This window comes from Helianthus annuus, chromosome 17, assembly GCF_002127325.2.
Source record: "Helianthus annuus cultivar XRQ/B chromosome 17, HanXRQr2.0-SUNRISE, whole genome shotgun sequence".
NCBI classification, from domain to species: Eukaryota; Viridiplantae; Streptophyta; class Magnoliopsida; order Asterales; family Asteraceae; genus Helianthus; species Helianthus annuus.
In genome coordinates this window covers 53,061,275-53,079,463 of record NC_035449.2, presented here as the reverse complement: position 1 = coordinate 53,079,463, position 18,189 = coordinate 53,061,275, and the positions used below count along the sequence as shown (strand labels likewise).

Below are 18,189 nucleotides of genomic sequence, written 5' to 3'. Positions count from 1 at the left end.
CATCAGTGTTTAAAAAACTGTTGGGTATCATCTGATAGGAAAAATAGCCACTGCTCACTTTTTTATTGTTGACATCTATTGATATTGACCATCAGTGGTTTTCCTAAAAAAACAGCCACTGCTCACTTTTTTGTTATTGATGGTGTTAATTAGTGATAGATTGAAATTATCAAATAAAAACTAGAATTACAATGAAATTACCATTTTACGTCATCGTTACATACCAATGAGGTAAGATTTCCTCTAACATTGTTTTGATCATAAAATTTAAAATTATATTAAAAAATAAAAAAAAAAATCTTGATGACTATTTGTTGCAAATCAAATCAGTAATTAATGCTAATTTCTTGAGCTTTGGACATTTAAAATATGCAAAATGTGAATTTCAAACTGACGGTTATTATGTTTTAAAAATTAGAAAAGTCATCATGACAGTTGTTTTCAAATTAGATCAGTAATTACTGATAATATCAGTAATTATAGAAAAGTCATCATGACAATTGACCTTCTCTCTCTTTGCATAACAATTCAAATATTTAATATTTAATATTTAATATTTTAATAAAGGAGGATATAAGGATATATACTACTGTCGATTACCAATAAACATCAGTTCCCAATAAACATCAGTTCCCAATAAATAAGATAATTTAATAATTATCAGTTCCCACATTCAAAATTCAAAATTCAAACCGTATATTCTAATCCAATAAATAAGATATAATTATCTGCTATCACATTCAAATCTCGCTCGCTCATATATGTGTGCGTATCTCTCTCGAATGCATCTTTCTCGTGATTTAGGCGCTAATCTTCGATTACACTTCTTTGTTCCAATGTTTGTTGAACATGTTATCGTTCCAGTATCATTGTTCCAACATCGTCGTTTTAATGAAGCTTCCCATCACACATCAACCTTTCAATATCGATGTTGCAGTATCATTGTTGCAACATTGTGAAAAGTTGCGTTGCTCGATTTTCGTTAAATCGAAAGTCAGGTTTTCTTGCGTCAGGTTTGTTATTGGGATTTCTTCTTTTATAGAAAGTATGGATAGATTCGTGCAATATCTTGAAAACTTAGATGTGCTACAACAGTTGAGAAGAGACCTTTGCATTTTAGGTTTGTTTGTTATTTGTGTTGTCAGTAATATAGAGTGCGGTGATAGAGACGTGCAGTTCTTGGCCATGCTGAAGTACATACATCTAGAGGTTCAGCAATCGATGGAGTTGAAACTAAAGTTTCTTAATTCTTGCAGTTATTCTTAGATTTGAAGTTTACTATTGTTCAGTATGTCATGTAATTATTGGACTTTTAGTTTTAAGGTCATGAATAAATGAATAAATTTAATTTTATGAATCTATGTTGTATTTTATTTTTATTTATTATTTAGTGTTTGAGTAAGATTTAAATTATGTTGATTTGTTGAATTGTGTCTGAACATCTGTTTGGTAAGACAACAGAGGTTTAATAGTGTCAATGCTTCCTCTCAAAGGGTTATGTTGTGGTTATAACAGTTGATCATGCTAAGGACTGTTATAATTAACCACTGCTCCTTATAAAGACTGATATTCTTAAAGGCTGATGAGGCCTATCCACTGTTGAAGACAAAGCCATGTTAAAGACAAGCACTTATGTACCTAAAGCTTGATCAATCCGTATAAGGAAAACCACTGCTCAGTAGCAGCAGTGCTTCATCATCAACAGTGGATTCAACTTTAGTATTTATGTACCAGTGTTTCTTTTGTAACAGTGTTTACTGTAGCAGTGGTTAGCTATATTTTATCTTTCGAGGCAAACCCTATTCAAACTCAAAGACGAACCACTGCCTAACAACAAAAGTGGTTCAAATTAAAAGCAGATATTCTACCTTTGTTTATGTTAACAGTATTTATATGTAACAGTATTTATCACATCAGTGTTTTATACTATGTTAGATTGTTAGATTTTATATCACTGAGATGTTTATATATAACGGTACTACGTTTTTACTCGGGATTGCTTCCCGGGCTCGGAAAAGTTATTTAGATTAATTACTATTTGTTATAATACGACCACATTACATCAACCATCTTATTCTATTCAACAACATTGTCTTAAAATCACCGAATTAGATCATGAACCCATATTATAGATCTTACAAAAGCACAACAGGATAAGATGTTGACCAAAAATGCAAAACTTGATAAGATGTCTTAAAATACAAAAGCACAACAGGATAAGATGTCTTAAAATACAATTGTGTTCCATTACTCGTCAGGGGTTGGCTCGTGGACAATTCATAGCCGTCAGATCTTTTGTAACCGCTGCCACGTCAGCATTCACTTTTTCTGCTATAAAACCCTGATCAAAACCCCCAAACAGCTTTTTAACTGTCGAATCGAATTCATTTTTCCTTTTTCAAAGCAGTTATCCTCCATTTCTCTCAAAATTCCTCATTGTCCTTCTTCCTCAAATGGCAAAATCAAGGTCTTCATCAGTTAAAAGGAAATCCAGTCAAAAGGTCATAGAAATTCGATACAAAGCTCCCCATAACTACTTGGGTCTGTTGACAAAACCAAGTAACACTGAAACGTTCAATTCCATCATAGATGCCCTTTCGTCTTCAAAGTACAAAACTTTGTTGACTTCTGATGCTCCGATTTACTTGGCAACCCAGAGAGAATTTTGGAAAAATGCAATACTTGAATATCAAGATAAAACACCCATAGCGATCAATTCCTCGATAAAGGGTGTTGATGTTAAAATCACACCACAAACCATCTCTGAGGTGTTTGAACTCAATGATCTTAAAGGTAAGACTTCTTTCCCTAAAATAGAGTATCAAACAGATTTTTTTAGAAAGAGGGAATGCAAAGCAAATGAAAAAAAAAGACACTTTGCAAAAAGGCAGTTTTCCCCCTGCCCCAAGGTTTTTGTTTCATACCCTCTTAATGTGTGTTTCTAATAAGACCACTTCTTTCAATGAAATTCCATTAAAGATCCAATAACTGGCATATGCTATCCTTCATGGGGAAAACTTTAACTATTCACAGGAGATCTTTAATGACTTGGTAAAAAATATTGATAGCAAATCATTTTTACTATTTCCAAGGTTCCTAAGCTTTTATTTTCAAAAGAAATTTGGAAAGGATGATGCTCATGTACTCATCCAGGGTGAATCTTTTCAAATAAATGGTCTTACACCGTTAACATTTACAAAGCTATCAAAAGTGTCCAAAACACAAGCAGAGGCTCCTGAGCAGACTTTAGCAGCTACCACTACTCCTCAGGCACCTGCTGCTGAGCCCACTGCTCAAGGTGATCACAACAGCAAAACAACTGCTGTGAAACCCACACCTAAATCCACCAAAAGACCAAGACAAAAGAAAACACAAAAGCCCCTCAAACCTAAAACAAAGGCAACTCTGGAAGATGAGATCCCAGAGCAACTGCCGGTGAAAACACAAAAGTCACCAGAAACCACTGATGCTACTTCCTCACAGTAGATGGTAGAAATATCTCAACCTGAGCCTCAAGCTCCTCCTGTTTCTTTTCAAAAAGAACAGGTTGTAAGAATAGGGACATCAAATTATGTTGCTTTGGACTCAGTTGAATCCATCATCCCCAGCCCACTGCCCAGGGCAAATCCTCTTTCCACTCCCATACTCACTGTTACAATTCCAACACAAACAAAACTTTTGTTGGATGCAGTTGATATAACTCAGATAGCAATCAGTTCCTCTCAACCACCTATCACTGAGAGCATGCCACAGAAAGTGACTGAGTCTGGGCTCCCTATCATTGCTAACCCACCAACAACACCTGAGGAGGTTACACTGCATGATGTACAAGTACTTCCTGTCAGTAGTTCAAGTGAAGCAGCTACTACAAGTGTTGAACCCACTGGTTTACACTTGGACAGTAGTTTCATTAATCAGACTTCCTTGAAGGCAATTTCTTCTATAGGAACCTTTCTAAATACTGGTGTGTATCCTGTATACACTGGTGAGCTTAGATTGGTAACCTCTGCTAAGGAAAGAAGTCCCCAGTTCCAAGAAAAAGGGGCAACAGGGGATGACTTTTGGGAAAGTCTCCCTCAGTCAACCACTGTTACAACCACCTCTGGTGGGAAATCAGATGATCCCGTTAAATTGGATGATGGTTTAATGTACCGAAAATTGATAGAGAGGGTTAACAAACTGGATACATCTGTTGCAGAAATCAAAAATCCATACTGCAACAGTTGTTACAAAAACAGCAGGCACCACCTGCTCCCACTGACCTTTGGGCATTATTTCAACCTCTGCTTCACCAACAAAGAGCAAATGCTCATCAGCAACATGAAATTCAGCTTCAAAATATCAGAAATATCATGGAAGCCAGGTTCAAAGACACCCAGGCAGATATAAAAACCCTGAAGGCTCACTTTATGAACACCACTGGCACTGCTCCTCCCTCTATCATCTTTGTGGACAAACCACCACCAAATAATGCCAAAATGGAGGAGAAAATGAGTCAGTTGAAGAAAAAGGGATATGAAGATGGTCTGTACATTGCACTAGATAATTCAACAATGCTTGCACACATCCCCTTGCCAGATGGCTCTAAAAAGGTTGATGTAACCTTAAATGCCATTGCTGATGCAAAAGCAAGGGTGAAAAAGGATATGCAGGAAAAGGATAAAGGAAGGTTTGAACAGGAGAAGAGAGTTTTTATGGAGATGAATGAACAGGGTATTTCTGAGCCAAAGGATCTAGAAAATCCTCAGCCCATAAGAAAGTCTACTAGAAAAGTTAAACAACCCAAAACCACACCTCCCAAAACCACACCTCCCAAATCCACAAAACAAAATCCCAAACCTTCCAAAAGCTCCACACATCAATCTTCCAAACCAACAGATGTTAAAACACCTATTGTATCAACAGTTGTTGCTTCTTCAGTGGTTTCAACATCTGTTATCTAAACAACTTTCACCACTACCACTTCAACACACACTACATCCACTGCCTTATCCCCATTACCAAAAATCCCTTCACCACCACCAATACCACCTGCTATAAGGCAGAAGACAACAGTTGACACATCATCCGTGGTAATTGCAGCAGTGGTTGAAACCCCAGTTGTTTCAACAGCTGTTAGTCAAACACACACCATCACTACTCAAACACCACAAACAAAACCATCATCACAAAACTCACCACCTGCATTAAAGCAAAAGACAACTGTTGATACATCAACAGTTGTAGTGACAACAGTGGTTGAGAGACCAGTTGTTTCGACAATTGTTAGTCAATTACCTACCACTTTTAACAATCCTTCCCAAGCCATAATTTTGTTTGCTCCAAAACCTCAAATAGAAACACCTCCTCCTGAAAGTGTGTATACTAGAAGAAAAAATCTTCAAGTGCATGATGATGACATACCAGCACCTGATCCTATTTCATCTGTACCTTCTAAAATCACCAAACCTGAATCTTTCATTCCTCCAAAATTGGTCAATCCAATCAAAGATCCAATAGCTCTTCAAGGATATGACTCTGTAGGTACTACCCCAGCAGCTGCCAGTTATCCACTGGAAGTCCATGCAGTAAAGAATGAAATGAGGCAGTTCTACACAGTGGATGATCCTTCAAAAAGGAAATTCCCTTCTCTGCTTGGTTTTAGAAATCCAAAAAACATGGATGAATATCTAAAACTAAAAGCTAAACAAGCTCAAATAATAGCTAGGGTTGAATGGGAAGGAGAAAATGACAATGTGTATTCAAGTCATTATCAGTTTTTACTCACGAAAGTCAAGCTCATGGAAGACTACGCTAGAGATTTGAGTAAAGAAATGTCAAATTTACCACCAGAACCTGGCCTGCAAAAAGATGTGAGAAAAGACATTCTGGCACTGATCATGAGTGAGAAGTTCTACCCTGCCAAGGAAGAACAATTCCAAGATTGGCCACTTGTTGGTCTCAAAGCAGAACTCAATAGAATTGAAAGAGTAAAAAGAGATCCAAGCATGAAAAGTCAGCACCAAACTGGCATAAATACAAAAAGGCTATTGATGATCTTACCTTGGAGTATAAAAGAAAGAAACAAGAGTTGATTGATGCAAAGGTTGCACCTGCCAAGGCCATAGCAAAATGGACAAGGTAGTACACTGATGAAGCTTATAAAAGGCTGAGAAAAAGGAGAGAAACAGATCCTAGCCTTCCAAAGAAGCCTGATTACAAAACTATTAACATGTCAAAGAAGCAGGTCCACAATTCTGAACCACTGTTCACATCATCAGATACCTCTGTCATTATGTTAAACCAAAGAAAGAGGCAAAAGTTGACTGATGCAGAAGAGAAAGAGCAAGAAGCTGGATATTTTAAAGAGGCTATGAAGAAAATGGCACTTGAAGATGACAGCTCAGTAAAGCTTCAACATACATTGGAATCCAACCACTGATGAAGCATAAAAATTGAAGCTCAAATTACTGATGGGATCTAAGCATTGTGGAAGATCAAAGCATTGTCATTCAAGGTCTGATCACCCTTTGAAGATAGCACTGATCCTTAACATCAGTGCTTAGATTACAACAGTGGAATGAAGAGTCAATGTTTATGTATCAGTAGTTTGAATATAATCAGTGTCTGTAGTATCTGTTGTTATAGATTCAGTGTTTATGTTGAACATTTGATTTACTTTTGGTCAACATCTGTTTGAATTTTGGTGAACATCTTATTTTGTTAAGAAGTACAAGAACAAACATTTTTACAAAATCCCAAATCACCCGATCATTTAAGTGCATTGAAGTAAAATTGGAAACGATGTTATTCATGTGGTCCTGTTGTGCTTTTGTTTGATCTATAATATCGGTTCATGATCTATTTCCGTGATTTTAAGACAATGTTGTTGAATAGAATAAGACGGTTGATGTAATGTGGTCGTATTAATAACAAATAGAAATTAATTAATCTAAATAACTTTCCCGAGCCCGGGAAGCAATCCTGGGTAAAAACCTAGTTTACATATAAATGAATGGAGAAAGTACTATTCATTAACTTGGTTTTTTAATATATAGGAGAACTGAGAAAATAAAAACGTAAACCATAAAACTGAAAATTGGAAATTGCATGGTCAATTATATTTTTTCGCAATCTCACGTTTCGGCTAGCGTAAATAGCAACATCTCTGGTAGAACATTGTCGTGTGGCTTAGTATACGTCTCCATATCCAGATCATACATAAGTTGTCTCACTGCCTCGCGTTGTTCCGAAACTAACGCTATATTGTCTTCATCTCGTTTTTTATATTTCCACCAACTCCAACGCTTTTACTTGTTTTGCTTCTTTCATAGAGGTGTATTGTTGGAGCTTATCGGACAACCCAGTTGAGCTTTTGGACATTGTTGTGGCTCCCTTATCTTTCCTTTGTGGCCTTCTGGGTTAGGGGTCATCGTTTATGTCAGGTATAGCACTATAGAATTAAGTTTCAGGTGTACCCGTTTGGTAGTTCCCCGAATCCGATAACTTTCTCTTTTGGACAGAACTATTACTTTTTTCACCCAACAATGGTAGTTTGGCCCACCTGAAATGTTTTCTAACCACCTCCCACGCCTCAACATGATGAAAATCACTCGGATATTTTGATTAATAATCTTTTAAGTCCGTTTTCATGACATCAAGATCGTCATACCCGCTACCACGTAGACGATCTTATATATTACAACAAATATAAACTTAAAGATATAAACAAAAATGAAGTTATAGAAAATATAAAGTACTAAAGATATAAACAAAAATATAAACTTCAAACACAATTATAACGCTTGTTGTTAAAGACCGTTGAAGAAGTTCAACTTAGTCAATATAGGTCCCTATTTTGAACGTACTTGATGAATGTTTCGGGTACTCCTGCCAACTATCTCATTGTAAGAGCATACAATGGATTCTCTATATTTATGTGAGTGTAATCTCTATATTTGTGAGAGTGGTTGTAAATTGTTGTGAGTGGAAGAGAGAGAAAAAAGTCAAAAAGTTACTGTTCATCAGTAAATTTGGAAAAGTTGGAGGAGATACTGTTTACCTCTATAGCTTTTTTAATATTTTTTTAAAGTGGTTGTGAGTAGAGGAGAGAGAAAATGTAATCATAAACGTATAAAAAACTATTATTTAATCAAAAAGAATAGAGAAAAGATAGTGTTTTTTAGTGTAAATATAGAGATGGAGGAAGAAATTTGATTGTGAAGGCTCTAAGGCTCCAGAATTTTTCTCCAACAACCGTCGCGGGGTTGTTGATTAATGAACCCATGCCTTGGCAAACACCTCTTCTTGTTTTTTCGTCCAAGTTTGAGGCTCCATCTTTCTTCCACCAACATCTTCGTCTTCATTTTCATATTCTTTTTCGGCTACCCCAAGATCTTCATCTTCATTCAAATTTTGTGTTTTGGACACAACATCTTCTTCTTCATTGTCACCATAGGTCAGAAGAGAATGTTCAACACTTTCTCTTGGTGATTGAATTGGTGGACTCCTATATACAAACGGGTCGAAAGAGTTTTGCGCTTCCATTGAAAATTCGAACCAGCCGGGTGCAACCATTGTTGGACCGTGTGGGTGTGAGAATACTTGTGGTGGAAAATTTGGTTAGGTAGCATGTTATAAAAAGTCGAATGTGAAACTTGGGAGTAAAAAAATTAAGGTTCGAAGTGTGGTGTGGTGAATACCCAAGTGGGGGTTGAAATGGTGCACTCGAACCGCTCGAACCAACTCTCCATGTATTCGAGACGCGTCCCCTCGGGTATGAACCCAATCCTCGAGTAGTCGAACCTTTTTTCTTGCCATCACTTTTTTTGTTTATCCATGGTGTGAGTTGTTTGTAGTTTGGTTGTGAATGATTTTGATTAGTGAGAATATGAACTGTGAAAGGTGGTATTTAAATAAAGAAATGTAAATTATTTTTTAAATGTCAAATGGCTATATAGTTGTTGGCTCCAACAGTCGAAAAACCCAATATTTTAAAAACTGGTCCAAACCCGGAGGTTGTACCGATTGAACCATCCGGTAGAACCGGTTAAACTGCCCAGTATATCCGGTTGAACCGCCCGATATACCCGATTAAACCATTTCTGAGCCAAATTCTGTACGATATAGAACCAGGATTTTAAAACATCGGAAAAAACAACATTCAATCGATAAACAATCACCAAGTCACACCTTTCACGCACATATAATGGGGGTGGCGGCGGTGCTACCGCGTGGTAACATCATTCACCGCACGCCATCCCCGAACACATCCCCCACACCCTTACCAACCAGTATAATTATCTTCATATTTAACTACTTTTTTACAAATGGTTTCTTTTAACGAGTAGTTGGTAATTTGACGAATGTTAGACTATGGGGTATGGTCCCCTTTCCCCCACTTCCACATCACCTCCACCTCCACCTCATCACCTTGTCCTTCCCTTTCCTCTTTTAGAGAGAGAGAGAGAGAAGAAGAAGAAGAAGAAGAAGAAGAAGAAGAAGAAGAACAAGAAGAACGGGGAGAATACCCTGATGGCACAGATGACAAGACGGGGGGGCGGTGTTCCCCATCAGGGTCCCCCCTCCACGTCACCTCCCTCATGTGTATCTTGATCCCAGAGCCACAAGTATTACAAGCAAATGTGTGGATGTGATACTCTCCTTTCTTAATGTGCGTGTTTGGGGAATAATCCTTTCCTATATCTTATCCTAAGTATCATTAGCAAGTATGCCCGTTGAATTCCATTCTTACCAACAAACGAGAGAAAAACATGGGTGAGAATTCTATCAGGAATCTTATCATAACTATCCCCGGCGAAAACCAAGGCATCACTACACAGTTTCCACATTCAATGACCAATATGTGTGTTTAATGGTGTTAGTGGTCGTCAGTGATAGTCTCAAATTTGTGGGTTAGGGTGTTTGTCGGGTGATTACTGATGATTATTTTAATTTTCATATATTTTAATTTCTCTATTTTTAGTAGGGCATCGGTAATTACCTGTAAATAATGATTGTCGATGATACTCTTAGTCCTTCCGCAGTGGGGCTTCATATGGCGCCTAACCCATCCATTATGCCCTATGGCGCCTCCCCACACTGCCCCGAGGGGCGCTATGCCATTTGAACAAACATCCCTCGCGAAAATCCTAATGGGGTGAACACATTTGCCTCTCTCACACACATATATATACATACATATATAACCCCATATCTATATAATCCTCCATTACACACATGGTATATAATCACCTATAACCCTCACATTTTACTTAATTTGACACGTAATCCCCTTAAAGGGGTTATATAGTGTTACCCATGGCCTTTATCTTCTAGCATACTCTATCTTCTAGTAGGGTGTCTACTTGAGGGTTTTCACCGCAAACGTTTCGCAGTGAAACTTTTTATGTGCCTTCCTTCAAATGGCTAAATCGATCGATCAAATGTTTTTATCACCGCTTGCCGTTTATATATAGCCAAAAACACATGAGTAAAAAACAACTAACATGTCTGATCAATAATTATTAAGATCTGACTCTGAATATAATTATAATATACCAGGGTTACATGGAGCTGAGCTGTGAACAAATTTGAGGGTGTTGACTTCAATAATATTCCTGAAAAATAAACTCAAAATGTATCGAAGATGCACACCTAAGTACAGTATTTAACAAAGGAAAAACTATCAACATTAACATGTGTAGCGAAGGATCACAAAAGCTGTGATATGTATCATGTATGTATAATTTCACTTTCACATGGCACTTTGCTTTTCTTGTTTCCAAAAACTGTCGGCCACATATATTAAACTTCCAAGGTTCACGCATTGAAGTACATTCAACTTCCAACTTCCAACTTCCATTCTTGAAAGAAGAAATGGCTCACCAATGTCTTGAAAGCCTAAAGATCATGATATATATCACCGGATTTTCGGTGTTACTTATTGTTTTCATACAAAGTCTACACCGGAAAGTTCCCCTAGTCACTATAGATCAACTATACATTCCCACACTCAACAAAACTACCACCGGTGCCGCCGCAATCAAGAACCACACCATCTACTTTGATCTAAAGCTTTACAACAAGAATCCAGTGGGAATATACTATCGCCCGATGAATATTACTTTCTCATACTTCCCAAACAAAACTACAACAAGTAGTGTCCCTTTATGCGTGTATACCTTACCAGGGTTTCACCAGGCGCATCACAAAGAAATACATGTTCGTGACAAGGTGGTAACTGGTGGAATAATGGTGCTTCCTGGTGGTGGTAGGGTGGTGATGAGGGTGGATTTGGTAGGTAGAGTTAAGTTCAAGTCTATTGCACAATGGAAGAGGACGGTGATGGTGGGCGTTGATGTGGAGGTCGATGAGTACACCGGGCAAAAAGTTATGAAGAGAGGCATTCACTTGGTGCGGTCCGGTGCAGCTCCGGTGGCAACGGTGGTGTTGGGGATCTGTCCACCGGTGGCAATGTTGCTTATATTTGTTAGTCTTTTTAATTTAAGGTTCCTTTGAGATGTGGTTATGTTAATTCTTTTTGTTACATATAGCAAAACATTAATGGCCATAAAATGGTGCCTTTGTTTTTTTTTTTTTTTTAGTAGTTCACCATGTTAGTGCTGCATTGACATTAATTGCATGTCAGAGTTTAAAGGGCGCCTAAGTTTATAGATCACATGCGTGTGTGTAGTAAATCGTATCAATCAGCAAAGCGCATTCAGCGGAAGGTATCTTCATATGTTAGATTAATGGGTTCGTAAGCGGAATTTTGATTGGTATCGCTTTGATTCGGTATGTTATCAATACTTGGTATACTAAGGAAAAAAAATATAGCTAATAGGCAATATCGAAATGTGTTTTAGATAGATTGAAAACTATAAAAGTAATTGCCGATACAGGTGCCAATGTTTTTCCACCGGTATCGGCTCAGTTCATCACGGTACCAATTACAGTACTTGCACTATATATCGTTTAGACTACAAGGTATGGTGATGGTCCATCCTTGGAGGATGATCCGCCATGTAGGCGACACGTCATAGTCCTCCCAATGATGGATCATCCTCCAAAACTAGAGGGCATGGGAGGATGGTCCTAGTCATAGTCCTCCACCACTTTTATGTTTTTTTAGTTTTTTTTAATCTTCAACTTTTATTTAACATTTACCAAATAAAGTAACAAAATATTTTCATTAATATTAAAAAACATTACATAAACTTAAAAAAAATTAAACTTAAAGAAATAAATTTAAAAAAAAAAACATAAACTAAAAAAAATAAAGTAAAAAAAAATAAACTTAAAAATATCCTAACATATTCAAATAAGCTACTAGGTAGTAACCTCGCCTGTACTCCACCCCTGAAACCGTAAAGCTTGTGTCTGGACCTGTACCCGCCACTACATCGTCAGATATCTGTGACTGGTATATGATGTTAAGGTCATTGAGGGAACAGGTAGACCAAAAAAAGCATGTCATATCCAGAGATCCTGTGACGCAACAGCCTCTAGAATGATAGTCGGATGTCCCTGATCTCCCCTAGTATACTGACCTTGCCATGCAACTGGGCAGTTCTGCCACTGCCAGTGCATGCAGTCAATGCTCCCGAGCATTCCTGGGAAACCATGTCTCTGTTCGTGTGCTTGATATAATTTTTGAAGGTCGTTTGCGTTCGGTTTCCGCAGGTATCGCTTGCTATACAATTTGACAACCCATTGGCATAACTTGTGCAAACATCGACGTTCGGTTCTTTCAGACATCCTAATATACTCGTCTAATGCATCGGGTGCGTAACCGTACGCAAGTTGGCGAATGGCCGACGTACATTTTTGTAAATTACTGAAACCCCTTTGCCCCCGAGCGTCGTTTCGCAATGTAAAAAACGGATCAGACTGGGCCATGTCGCCTGCAATACGTAAAAACAATGGACGACTCATGCGGAAACGACGTCGAAAAATCTCGGCTGGGTACACGGGTTCGTCGGCAAAATAATCGGCTACTAGTTTATCGTGGCTGGCTATAAATTTAAAACAAAACATAAATGAAATTAATTATAAAATACATTTTCAAATCTATATAAAACATAAGGAAAAAAAAAGTAAAATACCTTCTTAGTCTCGGTTATATTTTGCTCGTCTAGTTAGCCGTTGGGATGACCCTTCATCAGCCGCCATGAACACCTGAGTCGCGTTCATAATTATGTTGTGCATAATAGCATCCTCTTCCGAAGATGATGAATACCACGCAGACGAAGACGATGAAGACATAGAAGAAATTGAAGAAATGGAAGAAATGGGTGAAGCCATGATAATTTTTTAGCGAGAGATGGGGTGGTAGCGGGTAAAAAATGGTACAAAATATGAAGAGTTTTTATAAAAAGGGAAGAGTGGTAATAAAATGTGAGAGAGAATGGGTTGGTAGAGAGTGAAAAGTTATGAAAAAAATGGTTAAATAGGCGAGTATTTATAAAAATGGAAGTGAAATGGGGTGTTTTTTGAATTATGACCGTTTGTTTTTAATTAATATAAATTCTGAATTTAATTTTTTCTTTTCAAACGGTCATATGCACATCGGTCCCCACCATTTTTTTGTCTGTTTGTGCGCGTCCTAAACGTCGGTAGAAGGACGTTGGCGACGGGACGTGGAGGGGGGGGCGGCACGGTGTGCCCTTCGGCGCCGGACCAAGACGTCCCGGGGACGTCCCCCATACCGAGTAGCCTTACAATACCAAAAAGTACTCTATTGCGAATCCAACTTCATTTTTAACAACTTTGTAATGTCACATTGAAAAAGCTATACAAACATATATGGTACATGTATTGATTTTGTTCGAACGGTATCAATTCGGTTACTCACGGTAAAAAAGACAAAAAAATCAATTCGGTTTTGAGTAAAATTTATATGTAAACGTAGATAAAAACACATGTCGCAATAGCATAATCGAATTTTTTAAAACATCAAATCTTAAAGTTTTAAGCGAAACAAAATATGCTTAAAAATTATTTATAATTATTTAAATATTAAAATATTTAAATTAAAAATAAAAAAAATTGTAGATACGTGATATTTTTAATATATTAAATATTGCCCCCTTTTCCGAAATTTTGAGGCTTTGACTTTCGATTATAGAGGAGAATTAGGAGTAGATTTAATGAGAGTAATGAGAGTATGAGTTGATGTATTAAAAAAGAGATACCGAAAAGGATGTTGACACGTGTTTTACGATCATCAAATTTATCCTTGCCAACCCAACGGTACCTGAATTAAATGCTACGAATCAAGAATGGTGATGCGGTTTATAATTAAATGACTGTGATCGAGAGTGAGAATTGTTGAACAAAGTGGATAAATAAGTAGACACACTGCTCTTGGCTGGAACACAATATCAAAATAGAGACACACTCAATTTTTGTAAAGGATTTTCTGATTATAATTGAACTGATACGATTACAAAGGAAACAAAGCAATATAAATACTAAACTTTAAAAACAAACCCCTAAGGCACTAAGCCATGAACCCACTACTTTTGCATAAAATAAGGAACCACCTAACCATTACGAAATAGAAATAAACATGTCACAAAAGTAAACTTGTGCAGCAAACTTTGACTCAGCAACAGGGAAATAGGATTTAACCATTTTAACATTCCCTTTCAACATCCAGTTTCCTCAAACCCATATCACTATAGAAACCCAGCAACTTAAGACCTGACAAACTCTTAGTAAAAGCATCCGCAACCTGTTTAGTAGTATCCACCTGTACCAGCTTGAATTCACCCTTCAGCAGCACCTTTTCACGAATGAAATGATAATGTACCTCTATGTGTTAGTACGAGCATGAAAGACCGAGATTTCAGCTAACTTAATTGCAGAGCTGCTGTCACAAAACATCTTCACTTGATAATTCACTATTGGATGCAAATCTTGCATCAACCTGATTAACCAAACACCTTCTTGTGCTACCATTGCAACTGCTCGATACTCTGCTTCAGTGGTAGACAATGTCATAGTTGGCTGTCGTTTGCTACACCATGTGACTGGACTTGACCCATACATAAAGGTGTAACCAGTAGTTGATCTCCTTGTATTCAAATCACCTGCATAATCAGCATCGCAGTATCCAAATAACTTGGGCTCATGCTCCCTCTTGAACCATACACCTTGACCCAAAGTAAACTTCACATACTTTAAAACTCTCCGAAGAGCAATGAGGTGAGGCTTTCTCAGGCACTGCATGTACCTACTCAGAACCCCTACTGCAAATGAAATGTCGGGTCTAGACAGAGTGAGGTAGATCAAACTCCCCACCAATTTTCTGTATTCCGATGGATCTTCAATCTCCTTTCCTTGATCAACATATAATCTGATACCAGATTCCATTGGAGTAATTACAGCTTTGCACAAATTCATACTAAACTTATGCAACAGATCAGTTGCATATTTGGTCTGGTGCAGTAAGCAATTATCACCAGCATAGGTTAATTCCAAACCAACAAAATGAATTAACTTTCCAAGATCCTTCATCTTGTACCGAACACACAGATTGGCCTTGAGTTGACTAATCTCTTCTTCAACATCCCCTGTAATTATCAAATCATCAACATTAACTAGCACAATCACAACTTTGTTACCGATTACCTTGACAAACACACTGGCATCAGCATTGGTTATTTCAAAACCATTTTTCTCAAGAAAGTCCCTGATTTTACCGAACCAAGATCATGGTGATTGTTTTAGACCGTAAATAGCCTTCTTTAATTTGCATACATACTCGGGATGTTCTTCACTCTCAAAGCCCAAAGGCTGGTCCATAAGTATGACATGATCAAGATCCTCGTACAGGAACACGTTGTTGATGTCCATTTGCCATAGCTTCCATCATTTGTTGACTTCAATTGCAAGTAGGACCCTTACAGTAGTCAACTTAGGCATTGGACTGAATGTATCCTCAAAGTCAACACCATCAGTTTGTGAAAACCCCCGAGCCACTAGGCAAGCTTTACACGAAACTGGGATTGCATCAGTAGGCTTTGGTATAAGCTCCCATTTGGTTCTTTTAAAGGGAATCCATCTCTTCTCTCATAGCCTGGACCCACTCTTCTTTTACACAAGCCTCTTCATATCTTTCTGGTTCACACAGCTTATCCTCAACAATAACAACATTTTCATATTTAGGATTAAGTTTACGTACCCTTTGTGACCTTTTTAGTCTCGGTTCTGATCCAGTGGTATCTTCATCGTTCTGTACAGGTGCATCCTCTTCCTCTGTCACAAGTTATTCACTAGTAAGTTGTAACTTAACTAACTCAAGACTTTCTTTTAGTTGATCGGTATCAAGTAGAACCTTGCTATCCTATGACCACCATGAGGAACTTTCATAAAAAAATAACACTTCGTGACACATAAATTTTTCCGGTATTCGGATCACAACAATGCCATCCTTTTCTTTCTAGGTCATAACCTACAAACACACACCGAACTGCCTTCTTCTCCATTTTTTGACGAAGATGACTCGGAACAAAAACATAACAAACACACCCAAACACGCGAAAGTAACTCACGTTTGGTTTTGTTTGAGTCATCTTTTCAAAAGGAGAGAGATAGTTAAGACTCTGTGATGGTAATCGATTGATTACGTACCCGGCTGTTCATATTGCTTCTGCCCAAAATCGCCCAGGCAGATTCTTTCCATGTATGAGACTCCTTGTCACTTCTCCGAGATGTCTGTTCTTACGTTCTGAAACTCCATTCTGTTGTGGCGTATTCGGGCAAGTCAGTCGATGCCTATTTCAATTTTTGCTTCAGATGATTACAGAACTCGGTGGCGATGTGTTCTCTTCCATTGTCTGATCGAAGATACTTAACCTGGTAACCTGTCATCTTCTCTGCATCTGCTTCAAACTCTTTAAATTTGGAAAACACCTCCGATTTTTCTTTAATAAAATAGGTCCATACAAATATTGAATAATCATCAATGAATGTAATCGTAAATCGCATACCATTCAGTGATGATTGTTTAACGGGTCCAAAGACATCAGAGTGTACAAGTTCGAGTGGAGCAGAAGCCTGGTAATCGGATTTCTTGAACGGCAATTGAGTGGCTTTCCCATATTGACACCCTGCGCAAACAATTTCTTTATTTACCTCTAACTTGGGCAGCCCACTTACAAGATCCTTATCCATCATAAGGCCCAATTTTTCACGCCCTACATGACCTATCCGTTGATTCCATAAGTTGGCGTTTTGGTTACCTTTTGCCTTTCCTACATATGCTGATTGGCATTCAACACATACATCGTCTTTGTTTTGTGACCTTCAAGAACTGGAGTCGATTTGGTTTCAAAATGCTTGTAGATTTTGACATCTTTGGGGCCAAACACCACATAATGACCCTCAATCTAAAGCACTGATATCAGGTTCTTCTTCATCCCAGGGACATGGTGCACGCCCTTTAGGGTTAAATCTTGTAAGTTGTTTTCTGCAGAAAACACAACATCTCCGATGTGGGCGATGGAATGCTTGGAGTTATCAGCAATAACCACAACTTGTTTGCCTCCATACTTATCTGGATTTTGAAGCCAACGTTTGTCTCCAGACATGTGATTGGAACAACCCGAGTCCATGATCCAATCATCTAACTTGTTACTCTTACATTCAACAGATGTAGTGAAAAACATACCAATTCAGTTTGAGCAACAAATGCCTCAACATCCCATCCCTCTTCGCTTTGAGCAAGGCTTACATTACCCTCTTCATTTGATTTACCTTGACAGTTCTTGGCTATGTGACCTCTTTGCCCACAATTGTAACATTTCATTGAATACCTTTTTCCACCATATCGAGACTTTCTTTCACCTGAAGACTCCCCTCGTTATGATTCACCACTACGCTTCTTAGATTTGTCATGATTACGAGTCTTATCATGATATCGAGAATTGTTGCGATGATTATTGTATTTCCGGTACTACTTACCTCTTCCTTTTTCCACATAAAGAGCTTTAACTTCAGTCTTTGTAGGCGCACCAGTAGATAAACTACTCATTTATTTAGCTAAAGCCTCTTGACTGGCCAACAAATTCTCAAATTCACTCAGTGACGGTTGTGTAGGCCAACCCTGCACAACAGCTACAAAACTTGTAAATTCAGCCTTCAACCCATAGATGATGATACGTTTCATACGGGCCTCTCTAATTATCGATTGTTGATCAAGAT

The 18,189-nt window shown here is 37.9% G+C and overlaps 2 protein-coding genes across 2 annotated transcripts; one reads left to right on the top strand and one right to left on the bottom strand.

The window, feature by feature from the left end:
• Positions 1-10,654: 10,654 nt before the first annotated feature.
• On the top strand, positions 10,655-11,574 carry LOC110925579. Its single transcript, XM_022169504.2, has one exon. It carries the CDS (start codon positions 10,720-10,722, stop codon positions 11,497-11,499), a length of 780 nt encoding a protein of 259 aa, XP_022025196.1. The 5' UTR covers positions 10,655-10,719; the 3' UTR covers positions 11,500-11,574.
• A 3,222-nt stretch (positions 11,575-14,796) lies between these two features.
• On the bottom strand, positions 14,797-17,160 carry LOC110924193 (uncharacterized mitochondrial protein AtMg00810-like). The gene is made up of 2 exons (XM_035986218.1): positions 16,791-17,160; positions 14,797-15,557 (listed from the first exon to the last, which is right to left on the bottom strand). Exons 1-2 carry the CDS (start codon positions 17,158-17,160, stop codon positions 14,797-14,799), a joined length of 1,131 nt encoding a protein of 376 aa, XP_035842111.1.
• Between the last annotated feature and the right edge of the window lie 1,029 nt (positions 17,161-18,189).